The sequence below is a fragment of the Corvus brachyrhynchos genome, unplaced genomic scaffold (assembly GCF_000691975.1).
Source record: "Corvus brachyrhynchos isolate BGI_N302 unplaced genomic scaffold, ASM69197v1 scaffold3, whole genome shotgun sequence".
NCBI lineage: Eukaryota > Metazoa > Chordata > Aves > Passeriformes > Corvidae > Corvus > Corvus brachyrhynchos.
Genome location: NW_008237619.1, coordinates 3340347 through 3359373, shown reverse-complemented (window position 1 = coordinate 3359373; position 19027 = coordinate 3340347). Strand labels below are relative to the sequence as shown.

Here is a 19027-nt window from a genome sequence, read left to right as displayed (position 1 = left end):
ATTTCAGAAGACAATTTTAGTTTGTACCCTTGTGCAGGAGATGATAAAGAGATGACAGGCTGATGTATCTGACCTCTTTTGAGCTTTACCTTCAGTGCATTGTTGGAAGTTCTTCAGTTCCATTAGGGCAGCAAGGAAATCCAAATTTTAGACAGACCCTCAGATTAAGTACCATATACTTTCTGGTTTTGTTGTGTAGTTGTTGTTAGGTATTATCTGAGGCAGAGAACATGAACATGCCTCTTCATAGTCTCAGTCTCTTCTTCCTTTTCCTCTTTTCCATACTTTGACATTTAGACTTTCCTTTAGAATATGTCTCTTAGGGACAGAGATTGTCACATCATGATATTCCTTTGATGAGGCCTGATCTTTGCTACCTCTTTTACTTTTTAAGGTTTCTTGCCCTGCTTTTTTTCTCCTGTGGTCATTTTGGGTGTTCTGTGACTCCATCCAGTCCTCTCTCCCAGCGTTTCCACTATTCTGCATAGGACATGAGTTTTTGTAAAGAGTGCAGCTTGAAATGAGACAAAAAATTCAGGCCTTACTTTCAAACTGGAGCCAGATGGTTTAGCAACTCAAAAGTTATTGTTTCAATACAGTGTTTTTTTTAAGCACAGTAAAAACTGCCTAGCAAGGTGTCTTAAATTTTCTTACATGTTGTGGATTCCCCGTCCTTGGAGGTGTTCAAGACGAGGCTGGATGAGGCTCTGAGTAAACTGGTCTAGTGGAAGATTCCCTGCCCATGGCAGGGGATTTGGAACTAGGTGATCTTTAATATCCTTTTCAATGCAAACACTTCCATGATTCTATGGCAGAGGAGGTGGAAATAAAAATTAAGTAGTGATACAGCAACGCCTTTACATTAACTGTCTAAGTTACCTTTGATGGCTGACTCTTCTCTCACATGGCTGCTGTAACACAAAAATCAGTGCAGGCCTAAGCAGAAGATGTCACTTTTCAGGTTGATCCATGTAGCCCAGTGATGATCCATGTAGCTGAAGTCCAGCCCCTGGCCCTGCACAGGACATCCCCAAGAGTCCCACCCTATGCCTGAGAGCATTGTCCAATCGCTTCTTGAGCTCTGTCAGCCTTGGTGCTGTGACCACTTCCCTGAGAAGCCTATTCCAGTGCCTGACTACCCTCTGGGGGAAGAATCTTTTCCCAATATCCAACCTAAACCTCCCTTGACACAACTTAAGGCCATTCCCTTGGGTCCTATCCCCGGTTACCAGAGGAAAGGGATTGGTTCCTGCCCCTCCTCTTCCCCTCACAAGGAAGTTGTGGGCTGCAATGAGATCTCCTTTCTTCTCCAGGCTGAACAGAATGAGTTACCTCAGCTGCTCTTCAGATGGTTTCCCCTCCAGGCCCTTCACGAAGCCCTCCTTTGGACACTCTCTGATAGTTTAGTATTTCTTTTATTGTGGTGCCCAAAGCTGCCCCCAGGACTTGAGGTGAGGCTGCCCCAGTGCAGAGCAGAGTGGGACAATCCCCTCCCTTGCCCAGCTGGCGATGCTGTGCCTGATGCCCCCCAGGACATGCTTGGCTCTCCTGGCTGCCAGGGCACTGCTGACTACGTTCAACTGGCCATGGACCAGGAACCCCAGGTCCTGCACAGCACTGCTTTGCAACATCTCATATCCCAGTCTGTACCTATATCCAGGGTTGCCCCATCCCAGGTGCAGAATCCAGCACTTGCCCTCATTAAACTTCATACTGTTGGTGATTGCCCAGTCCTCTGAATATTCTACCATATTTAGCAGAAGTTTTCTGAATGGATTTTAAAAATCCCTCCCTGATATCTTCAGCAAATTCTATAATCATGGAAGACTTATAGAAATATCTCCCTGTGAAAAATTTTATCAAGTAAATGGACATATGCCCTTGCATGCAGGGAACTCCAGCTTCGAGTATTTAGCTGTTGTGGTTTGTATGGTACAGCTAATCTTACATAAGAGCAAAAATGAAATTCAGCTATGAGATCTCTTCCACATCACAGAAAGTTACTATCCCACTTTGTCATGAATGCATAAATATACCGCAAGGTTTAATCCTGCCTGTTAATGCTGATGTCATATCTACAAGGAATGCAGTTTGCTTGTGGGTTTGAATTCCCATATTTCATATTCTCAGGAAAAACAACCCCAAACAAACCTATTTATTTTCTTAGCATATTGAGCAACTAGAAAAGGAGATAGTTTTATGACAACTAGGAATTGTTTGAAAAAGGAGACTGTCAGGCTAATTACCCCTAGCAGTTTGGCTGCAATGAAACATAAAATCATAAGGATTTCTTAATATTAAAAGAGATTATATTAGAAGAGAAACTATCAATTATCCTGTGGATTGGCAAAGCTCACCCAGCTACACAGAAAGAAACCTGTGATTCTTTCCAAGGTGAATGTATTGACAAAATGATTAGCTGTTCTCAGTGCACATCTGTCTTTAATTAAAGCCTGATGATGATGCAGGCAGTCCAGCTTCTCCAGACAGCTGGCATCTGCATCAATGATGATGATGCAGGCAGTCCAGCTTCTCCAGACAGTCACAGCTGGCATCTGCATCAATCTTGTTGACAAAAGACACTTCTTGAGAGCATGTGCTTTAATGTCTTTTCTTCTAAGCAAAACCACCCTGTGGACTCAGGCAGCCCTCAGGATCATCAGGTCAGCAATGCCCTGAACCACTGAAGTGTTTGCTAAGGTGTGTACGTAACATGCACTAACAGTGGTCTTTCTTTTTCCTTTTCTGCTCTCTGTTCAACCAGAAATAGGCATTCTGATAGTCAGGTCAACTTACAGTATACCTTTGTGACTATAAATCGCCTCCAGAACGATGAGTTGCAGCTTCATGTTGTTTCAGAACAAGGTTTTGGGAGGAGGGGTCACACTTGACAGGTTTTCCATGTGTCACCTGATTTCACTGATACACTTGACAAGCAGCTGACAAGTTTAGGTAGAAGTTATGGCCATATCGCATTTATCTCAAGCAGCTGTTTATCAAATTGTGTTTAAGTCATCAAAGGAAATGTATGTTAATCAACTTACAAAAAAAATTAGATAGAATCTTATGTATAGTTGCAAATGTGGAGTTCCTGTAGATAAATAATTTTTGAAATGATGTGCCACGGTGTTTACATTAAAATACACAAATATTTGCTTCTTAATTACACAGGTTTCTGCTAAATGATTTTAGATTAGTGTAGGAAATGAGCATTTCAACTACACCTTCTTAATTTGGTCTAACAAAATTTGGCCAAGAATTTCCTTACACACATCGTTTTTTAATGCAACACAGAACTGGTAATTCACTTCATATAATTACAGTTACGCAGAAAAATTAGGTGAATTTAAATGGAAATAGTCTTTTTAAAATACACTTATACAAAAAAGGAGTCAGTGTACATAGATAATAGCTACTTTTCCAAGCCTATCACTTCATTAGTTTAAAACCAAAAATCCCAAACACAGCTGTTTCCATATGCCCAATCTACTTAGACTGGACCATTTTATTTTAAGTATTGTAAAACCAGTTCTGAAGGACACCACCCTCCTAGGCTCTAAATACAAAAGCATTAGACTAAGAAAAGTGACTTTCTGAAGTCTGGATGTGAGAAAACTGACAGTGACGTATTTATGTGTCAAAGATGAATAAATACAAGAACTTAAAATTCAAAGCACCAGCAATCTCATACATAATTTTATTTTTTTTTATTAAGGACATAAAAGATTCAAATGTCAGAACTATAATGTCAGAACTGTTTATAATGTCAAGTAATGCATGTTGCATATTCTTTCTCTATTCCATTGATCAACCAGAACCTGGGATAATAATTGTAGATGATGGAGTATATTTCATGTGCAAATGGTCATGGATTTGAAGTGAATTTGGAAGAAAAACACTTTTGTATTGAAGTCTTAATAATGGTTTTGTTCAACCTGCACCAATCCTTGCACTATTTATTTTGCATAATACTAATGTTTCTAACAATAATTAGTGTGATGCCTGCAGGGCATTGTCAGGCAAGGAGAACTTAGTCTTATGATATAATATAGTAATTTTGTTACAGACTTGAGAGAGAATCAATTGTGATAGAACCAGAAAGAATTACAGTTTTCCCTTTGCAGACATTTCATGCCATTCCATTTCAGCTCGTAGAATTAATCTTGTTATTTACAAAGTAACATTGTGTTGTTTTGAGCCTAGTTTCCTAAAAAAAAGAAGAATATGTGATCATGCCATCTGCAAATGCCTTCCCTGCACTCCTGGCTACCACCTTCAGAGATAATTGCAAGCCAGTTTGACAGGAGGTAGAAGTCTCAGAAAGACTCAATTGCTGAAAGCTTTCACCCAGGTATTTGGGCAGGGCAAACAGACCTAAATTAGTCAGGGAAAGGCTGTCTGTTTTGCAGAAGTACAAGTTACCCTATACCTCTTACCTTTTGTCTCATGCAGCCATGGCAAAGAGTTCAGTAAAAACACTGTTTTGCAAAGGAGGACATACAAGTCAAAGGATGCAAATCTCTGGGAGTGCTTACAGAATGATTCGGATTTTGCTATTCTTTGAACTTCTAACTTTGCATTACAAAGATAACAGAATTTAATTCCACCACTTTAATAAAAGGTTAATTTGAAAGAACAGTGGCTGAGCTCTGGAAAAAACATCAAAATATCACATTATTTTAACTTACAAATGTAATAAAATCAAGAGTAGTAGAGAGCTTGTTAAGGAGGATACACATCTTTGGAATATCAAGCTAACTGAGGTGTTTCCCAGAGAACTTAACCCAACTTTGAGTACAGATCAGAGCAAATGTTAGGTTAATACAAAGCAGGCTTTGTTCTTAATTCATGTGGATAGAACCAAGTCCTACCCAAAAGCTTGTGTCCACACTTTAGATAGTAGGTTAAAGAACACATTATTAAAAGAAAAAAATTATTAACTTTGTGTCTTCTAGAAAAGTTGCAGTTTGTGTTATATTCATTATTCTATTGATTAATCTGAACAGAAGAGAATGTGCTGGTTTCAGTTTGGATAGTGGTAATTTTCTTCATAGTAGCTGGTGTGAGGCTGTGTTTTGGATTTGTGACCAAAACAATATTGCTAAAACCAAGAAGTTTTCATTACTGCTGAGAAGCACTTGCACAGTGACAAGTCCTTTTCTGCCTCTCACCCCACCCCACACCGAGTGGGCTGGACATGCACAAGGAGTTGTGAGGGAACAGAGCCAGGACAGCTGACCCCAAGTGACCACAGGGATATCCCATACTATGTGGAGTCACGCTCTGCTGTGTGAGAAGAAGGAGGGGAGGGGATGTTCAAAGTGATGGCATTTGTCTTCTCAAGTCACCCTTATGCTTGATGGATCCGTGCTTTCCGTGGAGATGGCTGAACATCTGCCTGCCTGTGGGAAATGGTGAATTAATTCCTTGCTCTGCTTTGCTTGCGTGCCTCTTCTTTCTGTATTAAACTGTCTTTATCTCAGCCCACAAGTTATCTCACTTTCACTCTTCCAATTCTCTTCCGAATCCCACTAGAGTGGAGTGAGTGAGCAGCTAGCCAGGGTTTGACCACAACATGTTCACAGAACCCAATTAAGTTACTTTTACTGCATCAAATACTTTTTCTATTATATGCAGGCAAAGTTGTTTTTTTTTCCTGTGTCTGCCACAGTCATTAGCAAGGGAAAGAATAAAGAAAATAAAAGGATATATATGAAGAGTGAAAACTGTTACTCCTGGAGAAGGCTGCTCAGTATTGCCTGGGCAGGCTTTGACAACATCAAGCTCTCTGAATAGATCAAATATTTGTTCTTGAAATGATGACACAGAGACCACCTCCATGACTGGATCCTTCAGACACTGTTTCTCCTCCCGTTCTGTATGACTTTGAGTACGTTGGAAAGGTCAAAACTTTTTGTAATCAATTCCATTAGGTCCTCATCTCTTTCCACACCATTGATAAACTCTTCTAAAGTCAGCTCCCCTGAAAGAAAGTCAGATACTCCTTAGAAACTGAGAAACCAAGCAATCTCTCTAGCCAACACAAGACCATTCATGGGGGATTGAATCCCTTATGAAAGTTGCTGATAGGCAAATGCAGGTAGAGTATTTGCTAATGTTTTCTCACTTTGCATCAGTCAGGTCCTAGAACTCAGACTCACTTGTTTTTCTGTTAAAACAGGTCAAACACAGCTTTCAGTGAAGTCTGAGACAATTATAAGTGCTCATAAATGTGTGTAAAGGGGCACTAATGAAGCCTGTACCAGGGCTGAATTTAGATGTACTGGCCACTTCTCTCTGAGCTAACTGGAATTTATCTTAGAGCTGGTTTTAACAGAGATTAGGGTGTGCTTTGCTAAGGATTACTGGGCATAGTCCCTGTGTTGACTAGTAGGATTATTTAGAGCCATGATCAGATGTAGGAAAAAAAAAAAAAAAAAAAGAAAAGAAAAAAGAAAAAAAAAATCAGCTAAGTGGCCATTTAGGGTGTGATTTTTTGGGCTCATATCAAAATCAGCTAATAACTTGGTAGTTCCAAGACAACGATAAAATCTCTTTCATTGAAGAGTAGGGATATTGTTTAGTGTTATTCCTGCTTTTTTCCCTGTCAGCAAAGCCAGTCCTAGGCATGTGTCTGTTTGCATAGTACACAGAAATGTACACAACTCTCTTTCTAGGGGTTATTCCAGTGATGCTGCTTTGAGAAGAGAAATAAAGCTTGGTTTAATAAGAAGAGCCAGATTCTTTCTTCTGAGAATGGTTTAAAGTTTCTTATTAAATTCACAACATGAATGGTTTCTCAGTAAAGTAAGAAATTACAAGGGCCAGGCAAAGAGGAAAATAGCGGGATGAGTTAGGGCCCCAGGGTGCAGGGGAGCAGCAATTCAAGTCTGTCTGCTGAATGCCTAGCTGGCTGACTTTTGGCTGGTTTCAGATGTAAGTACTCCTTGTAGGGTTTTTTTTGTGTCTTGGTTTTTGTCCATGGCAGCCTTGGAAACTTCATCTGATATGAAAAAGGAAAATTATCAGCATTCAAAAAATGTGAAAACCACTTTCCTAGCCATGGTCAGTAAAGGTTGCTTTCTGTTTAGTCACTATGTCCTTGCTGCACTGGTGACAGGCTCATATAAAGAGGAAGATCATCATTTGACAGAAGTCCTGGTTCTCAGGCTTCACTGAAAGTACTAAGACCCTCTCCAGGAGCTTGCCTACAGAGCCCTGAGGAAGTTTGTACTTCTTTTTTCAATAACAGTGGCCTTAAATAATCATTCCACAAGCATAGACAGAACAAGCCATCTCTGTACACTTGCATGCATCATCCTGCTTCGGCACTCATCCACTCACTTCCTCTGAACTCTCCTCCTATCCCAGGTACTCCTCTAGTTCCCCTCTCCTTCCCTTTGTATTGCCTTTGATACAGGTCTTTGGGTGAATGAGGTTCCTGGACTCATCATGTGGACATGCTGCACCATTTTCCTGCTCATTCAGGTCAACTGGTTATGGATTGCCTCCTCTTGATCCCAAGCTGTACATTTTGAAGTACCAATAGCCATCTGCAGGCATACAAACCACACTGTAGTTGCCAGATGTTTGTTACACTGCAGCCCAGACTCACTGCTGCTGTGACGGGCCTCAGGTTTCCGTGAGATAATGAAAATAAATTGCAAAACAAACAGGAGATTGTTTGAAGAATTGTTCTTTACAACCCATGGGATTATTTATTGTATATTAATGTAAGGAATGACTTTGCAATTTATTTGTCTGTTTGCACTTTTCTTTAGTAAGCTACAGGGAGGTAGCATAGTTGAAGCTAGACTTGGTAAAACTTGGCCCATTCCTCAGGCTGAGCTAGTCCTGTTGCTTTCCAGCAATTTAAAAAACTAAGAAACTATAGGAAACAGTTTGAAAGGGAACTACTGTGAAGATAATCCTGAATATGTGATGCTCTGGCTTTCCCTTGCTAAAATGTATGACACAAAAGTTATTTTTTCAGCTGATGGTCTAGCTCAGATACAATTATTACTTGCAGTAAATGTATGGCCAAAACCGTGAATAATCATAGAATTTGGGCTAGATTTTGACTTTGTTATTTGGACTCCTTTCATAATTTGTCTTCACCCAAAGACTGGGCCAAGGAGGTGGGTCAAAAACATCCTCCACTAGTGCATCCTCCACATGCATCACAAGACCACTGTTCATACTCTGATTATATATAGCAAACAACTTTTTAAAAGAGTAACCTCAATATACTAAATAAGACCATAAAAATGCCCCTCCCTCTGCCAAACTGCTGAAAATTCCTGTCTGTGACCTGACTTCACTCTGTTTTGCTTTCCCAATATTCCTAATTTATCAATGATCACAGCAATTGGTGTAAAACATAGTTGCCGGTGGAAGGAGGATCTTCATGATTGGAAGTATGCAAGGAAGGTGGGGGCACATTCATGTGCAACAAGTTTTCAATTGGAAACAACTCTGAAGCAGTGAAATGAAGTTTTCGTTTCCAAATGCAAGTCCAGTTGGCTTAATGTAGTATCTTGAGGAAAAAGCAGGAGCATGTGTCTTAGCATGTGTTGACGGTCAGCCCTCAAGGAATATCCAATATGCTGACCAATCTTTAGAACATGCTGGAGCATATGCAACCATGCATCTTATTTGTTTTTTTAAATTATTTTAAATAGATTATACCAACACAAATATATTACACCCCCACCACCAATCATGCTTTCATTTTGCTGTGCAAACAGAGAACTGGCATTTTGGATGAACAGTGCAAGACCTCTGTTTTAGCCCTTACTGCATGTGATTCCTATGTCAGTTGATTTACACTCCACTGTAAAGCTGAAGTAATAAGGGCAAAGAAGAACAGATTCAGACTTTCAGTTATCTGAACCAGTCAGTCCTTCAGTTGTGTCTTCAAATCCTTTCTTGCAGAGGAGTCCCTGCCAATGCCAACAAAACCTAGGTCCTTACCGTCATTGTTCACATCTATCTTCTGAAATATCATGTTTGTGAACTCTTCAGCAGTCATGTTGGTGTAGCCATTAATAGCCTGGATAGCCTGAGAGCGGAAACACAGGAAGTTCTTTCAGAGTTTTTTCCATCAAGTTGTGAAAACAATACACTGGCAGCAGCACTACTTGAAATGCAACTCTTTAGTTCACCAACCCTTTCAAAAAATCACTAAATAAACAGCTATTTCAAGTAAATCTTCAGTAATGAGGATTGGAAATTTAATTAACATAACACAGCCTGGAGATTACAGAATAATTTGCATATCTCTGAAGGTCTGAAGAACCATGTGGCATCACTGCTCTGTAATACACTTTAGATTCCACACCAGCATTTCATCTGGCCCTAGAGAGTTCTGTGCCTTCAGAGAGTGCCCTATGGTCTGTGTGATTTAAATGCAGTATTGTTTTTCCCAGCTGAAAGCACATGCAGAGAAAGCCAAAGTCATTTCTATGTTAAGACATGTTTAACTTAGTCATTACAAGTAAAGTCAGACCAGCAGTCCTGGAAGTTGAAAGAGTTTACTTGTCCTCCAGAGAAGTTAAGAAAACCAGAAGAATGCCCTCTGCTTTTTTTTTTTTTTTGGTGGCGAAAGGACTCAATATTTGGAGTAAAGGTATAAATGTATGTTTGTGCAAAATTGTATCCCATTGCCTGGGAAAATATGTGTATGTATAAACATGCATATACATTATATAAAGGGCACACTAGAGAATTTGTTTTTCTTCACTTGAATTATCTTGAGGTGAACTGTGTTGTGTAAGATAAGTCACTGAATGTGCCACTTGTTTCTTTTGGTGTCTCTTTCCTAATATTATATTAGACCTCATTATATTTTAAAACAATGTAAGGTATACCTATTCAGCACTGATGTGAAATTCTTGATCGTCACTGTGTTTATTTTGCTTTTCAGCTTTTCATAAAAGTAACCTTAATACACCAAATAAGACCATAAAAATGCCCCCCCCACCAATGCCCAGAATTCTTATCTGTTTCAAAAAGCAGCAAGAATTTTATAAAAATAGTTACATAAACTTTTTTCTATTACTAATTTGTACTTTAGGTACTTTTGGTGTTTTATATGTCTGACCGTCCTGCAGTCTTCAGTAGAAAGTTGTAGCCCTTCCACAGTTAAATTTTTTGCAGTGCTAAGAGTAAAGCAACACTGAAGTATTTGAGTCACTGACTACCACAGAATCCCCTTAAATAGTAAAATATTGGGCACTGAAAGGGTGTATAGTTGTCTGGAAGGAGTTCTGATGATTGATAGTGATATGCTGGTCCATAGTTCGCATAGCTGTAGAGACAGATTTAATTTTAATAGGACTTCTGTGTTTCTAAATTAACGTCTCAGATATGACACATCTTTTTGGACAAGCCCTTGTTTACTGATGCTTATTATAAGCTGGGCACCCCCTAATGGCTGCAAGCCCGTTTGTTCTCTTTTAGAGCCCACCATTTTTAATCTAGTCTAGGTCAATGACTTAGGCAGGCTTAAGTTAAAGTTCTTATGCTCCAAAAGAGATGAAAACACACAGAGTTTTAAACTGGTTTTAAAACCAGATAAGTTGAAAAATAGATCTTCTTTACATTGAAAGGATTTTAATTTTAATTCTCATTTTGGATAAAGCCCCAGACAAAACATAATTGACTCATTGGCTCTGGGTGAAAATTAATGAAGAATAGCTGCGAAAGAAAGATTTCATTAGTCTCAAAGGAGAAATCTGGAAGATTCAATCTCTCCTTCTACCTGTAGAAAGCTGCTCTTTAGGTAATAGCTTTATTTGTTTGACCCGGTAGCTCCAGTTTTTTTTAGTTTTGGCAGCAGCTATTTAAAGTCTCTGACTGTGACTGGCTTGGCACCAGCAGTAATGCAGAATCCAGGAAAAGTACATTCCTTATTTGTTATGACATTAAAACTCTATTTAGGTCTGATGCTCCCTGCAGCAAAACTTTGATCTGTAGTGAGTCCTGTACATTTAGGGAGCAGTATTGAGTCATGTATACTTGTAAGGAGCCCTAACATACCTCTTGGATGAAAGCAGCTAACGAAGAGCACGTTATTTCATTAGAGAAAGCTGAAAATTATGAAGATCGTTTTAAAGAAAGAATTGCACTTCTTTGGTTTTATGGGTTTGAAGGGGACCCATTTTCTGCAAAATTTTGAAAGTCTTTTTATCCAAATGTCACTGCATGATTTAATAGTAAAATTATATTTCCATGATTTCATTTTAAAACAGGGGTCATGGTATTTGTAGTAAACAAATCTAAAAGCCTTCAAAAAAGTTAAAATATCATAATATTTTGATGACATCTATATTTTTCTTGCTGCAAGTTCAGTTTGAGAAGCCAGTTTTCCACAATAGACTGGCACATATACTTGTAACCATCTGTTTTATTCATCATGCTGCTACAGTTCTACCCTGCCTCATAGTATAGTTTATCACAGAAATGTCTCTACTGTTTCTGCAGTATTTCACTTTCAGTAAAGTATTTTATCTGTAGAGCCGTGGTTTAAAGTAAAATACTACTTAGATGTGTTCAATAAGGAAGAAACTAATGTCAGGACTGTCACTACTAGCCACTGTTAATTCTGGTTTTACAACTGTAAAACAACAGATAAAGTACAGACAATCCATTTACAGCACATGATGAACCACTGTTTCAGGAGCAATGCACTATATCAAATGCTCTTGCTATTGGTCATAACTTGCTTACCCTGAATATGCTTAATAGTTCCTTTTTGTCAATGCATCCGTTTCCATCAGCATCGTACAGCTTGAAATACCATTTCAATTTTTGGTCAATTTTCCCTCGTATAACCAAATTTATTGCAGCTATGAACTCCAAGAAGTCTATAAATCCATCCTAAGAGAGAGAGAAGGAGAGAAAAAATCACACCTATTTAACAACATTGGTTTTCTGTTCTTTCTGGCAATTGCACAGAAACAGGTCATCAAATTCCCTACAATACACATTGATTTATGAAGCACCTTAGCATAGAAATCTCCTGTGGTATTAAAAAAGGATAAAAGGGTGCACTCAACTGGAAGAACTTTAGGAAGAGGTGTTAGGAAAGACATTTTTGTTCTCCCCTGAAATCTGGAGGTAGTGAAGGTGAAGGGCAAATCTGTTCCGAGCAATTGTTATTGACAGTTCTTAAGAGGAAGAGAAACATTTTGTGGCAGACTGCCATGTGAAAAAGAGGAGTCTGAGATACCTGATTTGGTACTAATGAGATATCTACAGTGGAGTTGTTTACATCTATACTGCAGAACTGTGAATGATTTCCAGTGCCACAGAACTGGTCCATATGAGACATCATGTAGTATGATATAATTCATATGAGACATCATGTAGTAAGTGTTTTAAAATTGTAACCAATACTCTGGCATGAACCCTAAGTACTGTGGTTTATCCAAATAAACGTCAAGTCTCTCTGATGAACATTTTGCATGGGATATAAAGCCTTCAAATCATAAACTAGTCTCTAAATATTGAGGATTGGGGATATTCATCGGGAGAGAGCATTTCGGATTTATTTAATTCATTATTTTCTGACTCCTTCACTCAAGCTACTGATAGAAGCCTGTCAAGGACAGACCTCCATAGTCAGGTTCTTCTGTTTCTGTAAAAATGTGCTTAGGATGGAAGAAATAGTTGCTGAATTTGGAGAATACTTGCTCCAACTGTTTCTCATGTGCATACAAAAAGAATTAACAGCTGGTAAATTTAGTCTTGTGATCTTTACGTTGATCAGAATCCAATTGCTTGGAAAACCTTGGAAAGACTGTTGTCAGTTTCAGATGGCCTTTGACTGAAAAGAGAAGGTTGGATGAGTATCCAGTAGGTTTAGCATGTTAGTTTTATTGTCATATATCAACACACATCTTGCCAGTTGAGGTTTACAACCAGCAGGCATTAATCAGTCCTCAATATTGTACTTAAGGAAAAGAAGACCTGTCAGGATGCGGTTTGACTCATTGCCAAAATCAGAATCCTGAAATCACTTAGGTTGGAAAAGACCCTTAAAAGTCATCAGGCCCAACACTTAACCCACAACTGCCAAGTCCATCACTAAACTGTGTCCTTAAGTGCCACACCTTACATGTCTTTTGAAGACATCCAGGCACTACCAGTATATTTTTGTGACAAGGAACCAAACATGTGAGCATGCAAAGAATGACGACAATCAGGAATTTATAAGGGCTAGAATATACTGAATTTGAGAGCTCTGCTGACCAACCTTCCATTGAAAAAAACCCAAAATGCCTAAAACCATCCCCACACATCTACCTGCCTAGATTCAGTCACGGCAGTTTGTGGAAGTGAATGTGGGTTCTCAAAGACTGAATATATAATTTTAAATAGGGGTCCATCCTCTTGTTTTTCTTTTCTTCATTCTCTTTTTAATATTCCTCACAATTGTGCCCTCATGATGCTGATCTGGGTCAGAGCTCCTGGGAGCCCCCTGTAGTGCTTGTTTTGATTTCTGTGCAAGGCTGATCAGCAGAGTGGCACCTAAGAGATAAATCCAATGTATTCAAACACACTGGGTTCAGCGTTCATCCAGAAATGGTGTGTGCGTAACTTGTGCAGACTGATCATTGCATCACAGACCCTCTGCAGGTTCTCCGGTGGTTGCTTGTTTTACTCAAATTGCAATCACAAGCAAATGCAGCAAAGACACCATTCAACCACTGTTTAAGATTAAGTGAAATTTGACAGTAACTACATATAATTTTCAAACAAAATTAGGCCCAGTATTAAAAGCAGATACTTAACCAAAAATGACATATTGTGCACCACAAACATAATCTTTGTTTTGGCACACTGGCATAAATTTCCATTTTGCAAGTATTATTTCAAGAAGGATCTCATAAAGTATTTTGCTGGAGGGCAAAATGTATTTTGCTGATTACATTTCCATCATCTGAATTGATAAATCTATTAAGAATGTAGTTAAATGCATTTCACATTGCTGCTTTTTTACTGCATTTCATACTGCTTATTGCAACTACAGATTAATTTTAGGATTGTCAGATGCCCATGGCCAGATTAATTTTCTTTTTTCTCCCTTACATTTCACTCGGGATTTTGGAAAATATTATTTTGTTTGCTTTCTTTCTACATCTTGGTGTCACTATGGTTGCTCTGACAAAACATCAGAAGTTTGGACAATGTAATAACCAGCCCAATGTGTTTGGGTATGTAATTCTGATCTGGTGGATTATATGGCCTATCTCAAACAGGAAAGGACCGAAGGCCAGGGCCAAAAAAACTTGCACCTCTGAAAAACACCTGGGAGAAATTGTGATTGTCAGGAAAGCCCTTGCCAATTTCTGCAGTCGTGCAAAAACTACTGGTGACAGGGTAGCCAGCAGCCAGTTTCTATTTCTCAGGAACAGAAATACTGAGAAGGTAGACATGTTTGTCTACTTGATGTGGAACCAGAAGCATTTCATAAAAGCACTGATGAGAAATGTACTGTTTTCCTTTCTACACCAAAACCCATACATTGTAGGTAAAAAAGAAAACATTAATGGAATGCAGAATGCTACAGGGATCTTGTTGCACATACACAGAATTTTCTGAGATAAATAGAAATACTGCACTTTTTATAGTAGCATCTCAAAACACTACATTAAACAATGAAAAACATCATAACAGTAACCTGTGAAGATCATCCTGTGGTTCTGTGAGTACAACAAATAATGCAATAAATGTGTTATGATGTTATTAAAAGAATACTGCTGTGCTGATTTACCCATCTGCTGCTCTATAATCATTCTCAATACAAGTATCTAGGTAGGTCTTTATGTGTCTCTGGGCTCTGTAAAACACCTCTCTGCAGCATGCACAGTAACGTATCTGTTGTCTGTTAGGAAGTCATTAATTCACAAAGGACTACCAGAAGAATAATAAAATAAATTTTTAAAAAATGCCTAACATAATAAGCAGAGCTGATTACCAGTGGCGGAAGATATAAATTATTTACTTTTGTTGTTTTACTCTGTAATTGTCAAAAGGCATAGCTGTAATATTTTTATTAAATGGAATTAATGCCAATGAAACCTGCTTATTCATCAGCTTAGGATACAGGACAAATTTGGGTGATGGACAGATTGTTCTGTGTGAAGGTTTCTTTTCCATGTCTGTATGGTGCTGGCTCTGCCTTTCTTGTCTGCAGCACATTGCCATGGGCACCTGTAGGGATGGTGAAGTCCTGCACCCTCCCCTGCCCAAGTGAACAGAGGCACATGAAGTCAGTTCACAGGGTACCCTTCTGGATATGGTGTGAAACAGAGGGATAGAAATCTCCCAATGTAGTTATGAGGAGTGGGCTGGAGAGATACCAAATGGATTCAAAATTTCTTTTACATGCCCCATACTCATCTGTACTTTTATAGATAGTAGGCTTAATAAAAAAGTATTTTTTAAAAATGTATTTTTATTCTTTTAACAGCTTGTCTGAATGAACTAGAAGCTTAAGGACACATTAGGGGCATGCATCTGTTTGTGCCCTTTGATGTTGTGCTTTTGTAACTTGTTTTTGCCTTCGCTGATGAGTGATTTTTTTAAGTCACTTGCAACAGATTGATTCACACAACAAAGACAAAAGGAGGCTCCAAAATTGGAAGGAGAGCTTGATGATGGTATGAAATTGGTCCTCAGGGCACTACCAACTGTGACTGTCTAGGGCCCAGAGCCCATTTCGGTTTTTCATTAGCTACTGGATCTCCTGAGGAAAAAGGAATTTATTTTTGTCTTTTTCTGAGAGGTTTTTGCTTCAGGCTGTCAGTCTACGTGCCTTTGCTGCAGGCTGCTCACCATTATTTGGTGAGGACAGAGTGTGTGTCCCCTGGGGCAAAGCTGGGCAATGAGGGATTGCCACATTATACAACGGCCATTAATACCCCAGCCCTGGAGCTGTAGGAGGGCATTACCCTTTGGTTCCCAGAACAGCACTGCTAATCTTCACAGATCCTTAAAAACCTCTTAGGACTTCAAAATATAGAGATTTTTAAAAAGCGACTTGTCAGCTATGAATACACACCTGATCTGAAACAGCATGGTTATCCAAGGTTGTGCCAGGGTGATCTGAACTTGGTGTTTCGGCTGCCTAACTCTTCCCTGAGAGTGATTTCCTGGCACTGACAATGCTACAGGGATAGCGAGCCATCTCCCACCACACGCTGTGGCCACGCATGTGGAAAGGGACAGTTTCTGTCCCTGAAAAACCCTATGGTGAGTGAACTCATTGTCTTACTTGGACCACTGTGGGCTCTACCAGGAGTCTATACACAATAAACAGTGTCTTGTTTCCAAAATTTGCTCCTGAAAAATCTCTAAACTCTATCTGACAGCAGAGGAATAGCTCAAATTGTTTGTCGGGATTAATGTGTGCAAACATAGGTGGTCCAGGTATTTCAAACCTAGGGCTTAGGTCATTAAGCCACCTCCCTTCCCAACCGCCTGTCTTTCAGAATAGTCCTTAAACCTCTTAAGGCAGAGGGAGGAGGCATGGGTCGAACAGCTCAGAATAACTGTGAAATTTATATCTAATCCTGTGTGCTTCTTTCTTTCTCTCTGGCCTTGATTTCAAATATAGCACTGCTTTATCTGCCCTCAGAAGCCTAAAGGAGGATTCAATTCACTCCATTTAATCTTCCCCCATTTCATGGAATCAGAGAATAATAGAATCATGTAGGTTGGAAAAGGCCTCAAAGATCATCAAGTCCAACCATCCTTGGTTTGTTTTTGCTTCTGAGTACTTTCAGCTGTTCCTCAAAGGTTGCATATACATTATTGAAGAAATAAAGAGCTACTTGTAACTCTGTTATTTTGATACATCCCTAGGATCCAATATTAGAGTTTGGGCTTGGACAGAGCTGCAGATACCCTGCAGGCTACAGCCTGACTCACAAGTTTCATAAGTAAACAGAGCTGGCATTTGTCATGGGGCAGGGGAGACCTCAGCAAGCTAAGATTATTAAGTAAGGATGAAGAACAAAGCAGGAAATTAGGAGCTGCAGATTGTTAAGGGGTTTTGTAATCATTGCGTTCTCACTGTTACATAAAGAGATGAGGCTGTATTGACCAGATTGTTACACAAGGTTCTGCTTTGCCCAGATGAAGAGGATCTGCGAGGTTTGGGGACTTAGAAATTACCAGGACCTTTGTGTTGGAGGAGTTGGAAATGCAGAGCCAGCTATGTGTCCCGGCTCTCAGACTTGGAGACTACCCGGGTAAAACCTGGTGAAATCCAAAATATTAAGATGATGAACAATTTTATTTCTTTAAAGTTAACAACTACCCCCTAACTCCCTGCCATCATTGACAATTTTCTTTCAAGATTACTGCAGAAGACAGGGAAGTCACCAAGGCATCAGGCTGGCCCCTCTACCCAGGAAGGCTGTACTGAAAAGACCTAGCCTTCTGCCCTCTGCCATCCTCTCCTGGATGCTGGGGTTTACCTTTCTGCACTTCTAATTTTGAGCCTTTGCCTGTGCTTTTAGGATCATCTTTCTCAACTTAAAGCAGTAGGCAAGAAGGAAAAATACTAAAAACACAGCCATGACAACATAACACATTTTCCAGCAAATTCCTTGCTAATAATTCTAGCAAAATTATCTTGTTTGACAAATCCAAAACCATAGCAGGACAAACCTCCAGGAAAAGTTGGCTTGGTTTGAAAGACAGGTGTCTGTCAAGGAAGGCAGGAAAAAATATGACCCACTTCCGTCTGAATTATTATAACTTCAAATTACGGGGCTTTCAGGCAGATATATGGGAAAAGGAAGAAGAGTTCTTTACTAGTACATATATGTATAACAAGGCAAACAAACAAACAACACAACCACCGGCAGCAACCACAAACAGAACCAGGAGCCCAGTGCCAGCCTCCCTCGGCTGTCGGGCCCTTTCCCCTCGGTGCAGTTCCGCTCACAGCCGGCAGGGGGCGCTGGTGGCTCCCGGCCGGGCAGGGCTGGTGCGATGGTTCCCCGCGCCTGCAGGGGGCGCTGTGGCGCGAGCTCAGACATGTCTCCCTCACGTGGTCTAAAACTTTTAGATCATAACTCAGAACTCATAACGTTAAATCCTACAGTCAAGAATTCAACTGTACTTGCATTAAGCAAGTGATGATTTTAATGATAATGTGGGCTTTTAGTTGGTAATGACACTTTGTTGTAGCATAAGTTTGTACTATCACAACAGTGTTGGCTTCAGACCCTCTGTAACTTCAGCTCCAGAATCCCAGTGGTCGACTCTGAGTCTCACCAGGCACCTTCTGCCAAAGGCTCCAGGACAGACCCTTGTTCCCAGCTGCAGAGTAGAGCACGTTCTTCACCTCCAGTCCTGTCCTGACTGGGCCAAGGGCTACCACATGAGCCATCTCCTGCATGATCTGGGTGAAGGCTTGCTGCTGTTCAGGACCCCAGTGGAAATCGTTCTTGCGGGTGACCAGGTAGAAAGGGCTCACGATCTGGCTGTACTCAGGAATGTGCATTCTCCAAAAACCTATGGTGCCTAGGAAAGTTTGTGTGTCCTTTTTGCTGGTTGGTGGGAACATTATGGCGATCTTACTGATGACCTTGATGGGAATCTGATGCCATCTGTCTTGCCACTTTACCCCCAGGAACTGGATATCTCAGGCAGGCCCCTTGATTTTGCTCTTCTTGATGGCGAAGCTGGCTTCCAGGAGAATTTGGATGATCTTCTCTCTTTTCTCAAATACTTCCGTTATCGTGTTCCTCCACACAATGATGTCATCAATGTACTGCAGATGTTCTGGAGCCTCACCCTTTTCTAGTGCAGTCTGGATCAGTCCATGACAGATGGTGGGACTGTGCTTCCACCCCTGGGGCAGTCGGTTCCAGATGTACTGCACGCCCCTCCAGGTGAAGGCAAACTGAGGCCTGCACTCTGCTGCCAGAGGAATGGAGAAGAATGCATTGGCAATGTCAATAGTGGCGTACCACTTCGCTGCTTTGGACTCCAGCTCGTACTGGAG

At 40.1% G+C, this 19027-nt stretch overlaps 1 protein-coding gene across 2 annotated transcripts in view; it reads right to left on the bottom strand.

The window, feature by feature from the left end:
* Positions 1 to 3470: 3470 nt before the first annotated feature.
* GUCA1C (guanylate cyclase activator 1C) overlaps positions 3471 to 19027 on the bottom strand; it is a 40332-nt gene continuing 24775 nt past the window's right edge. For both annotated transcript variants that reach the window (XM_008631699.2, XM_017731796.1), the window contains exons 2-4: positions 11731 to 11880; positions 8974 to 9061; positions 3471 to 5983 (exon numbers count right to left, since the gene is read on the bottom strand). In XM_008631699.2, coding sequence (XP_008629921.2) covers positions 5853 to 5983; positions 8974 to 9061; positions 11731 to 11880 — 369 coding nt within the window. In that variant the 3' untranslated portion in view covers positions 3471 to 5852. The remainder of the gene's footprint in view (positions 5984 to 8973; positions 9062 to 11730; positions 11881 to 19027) is intronic.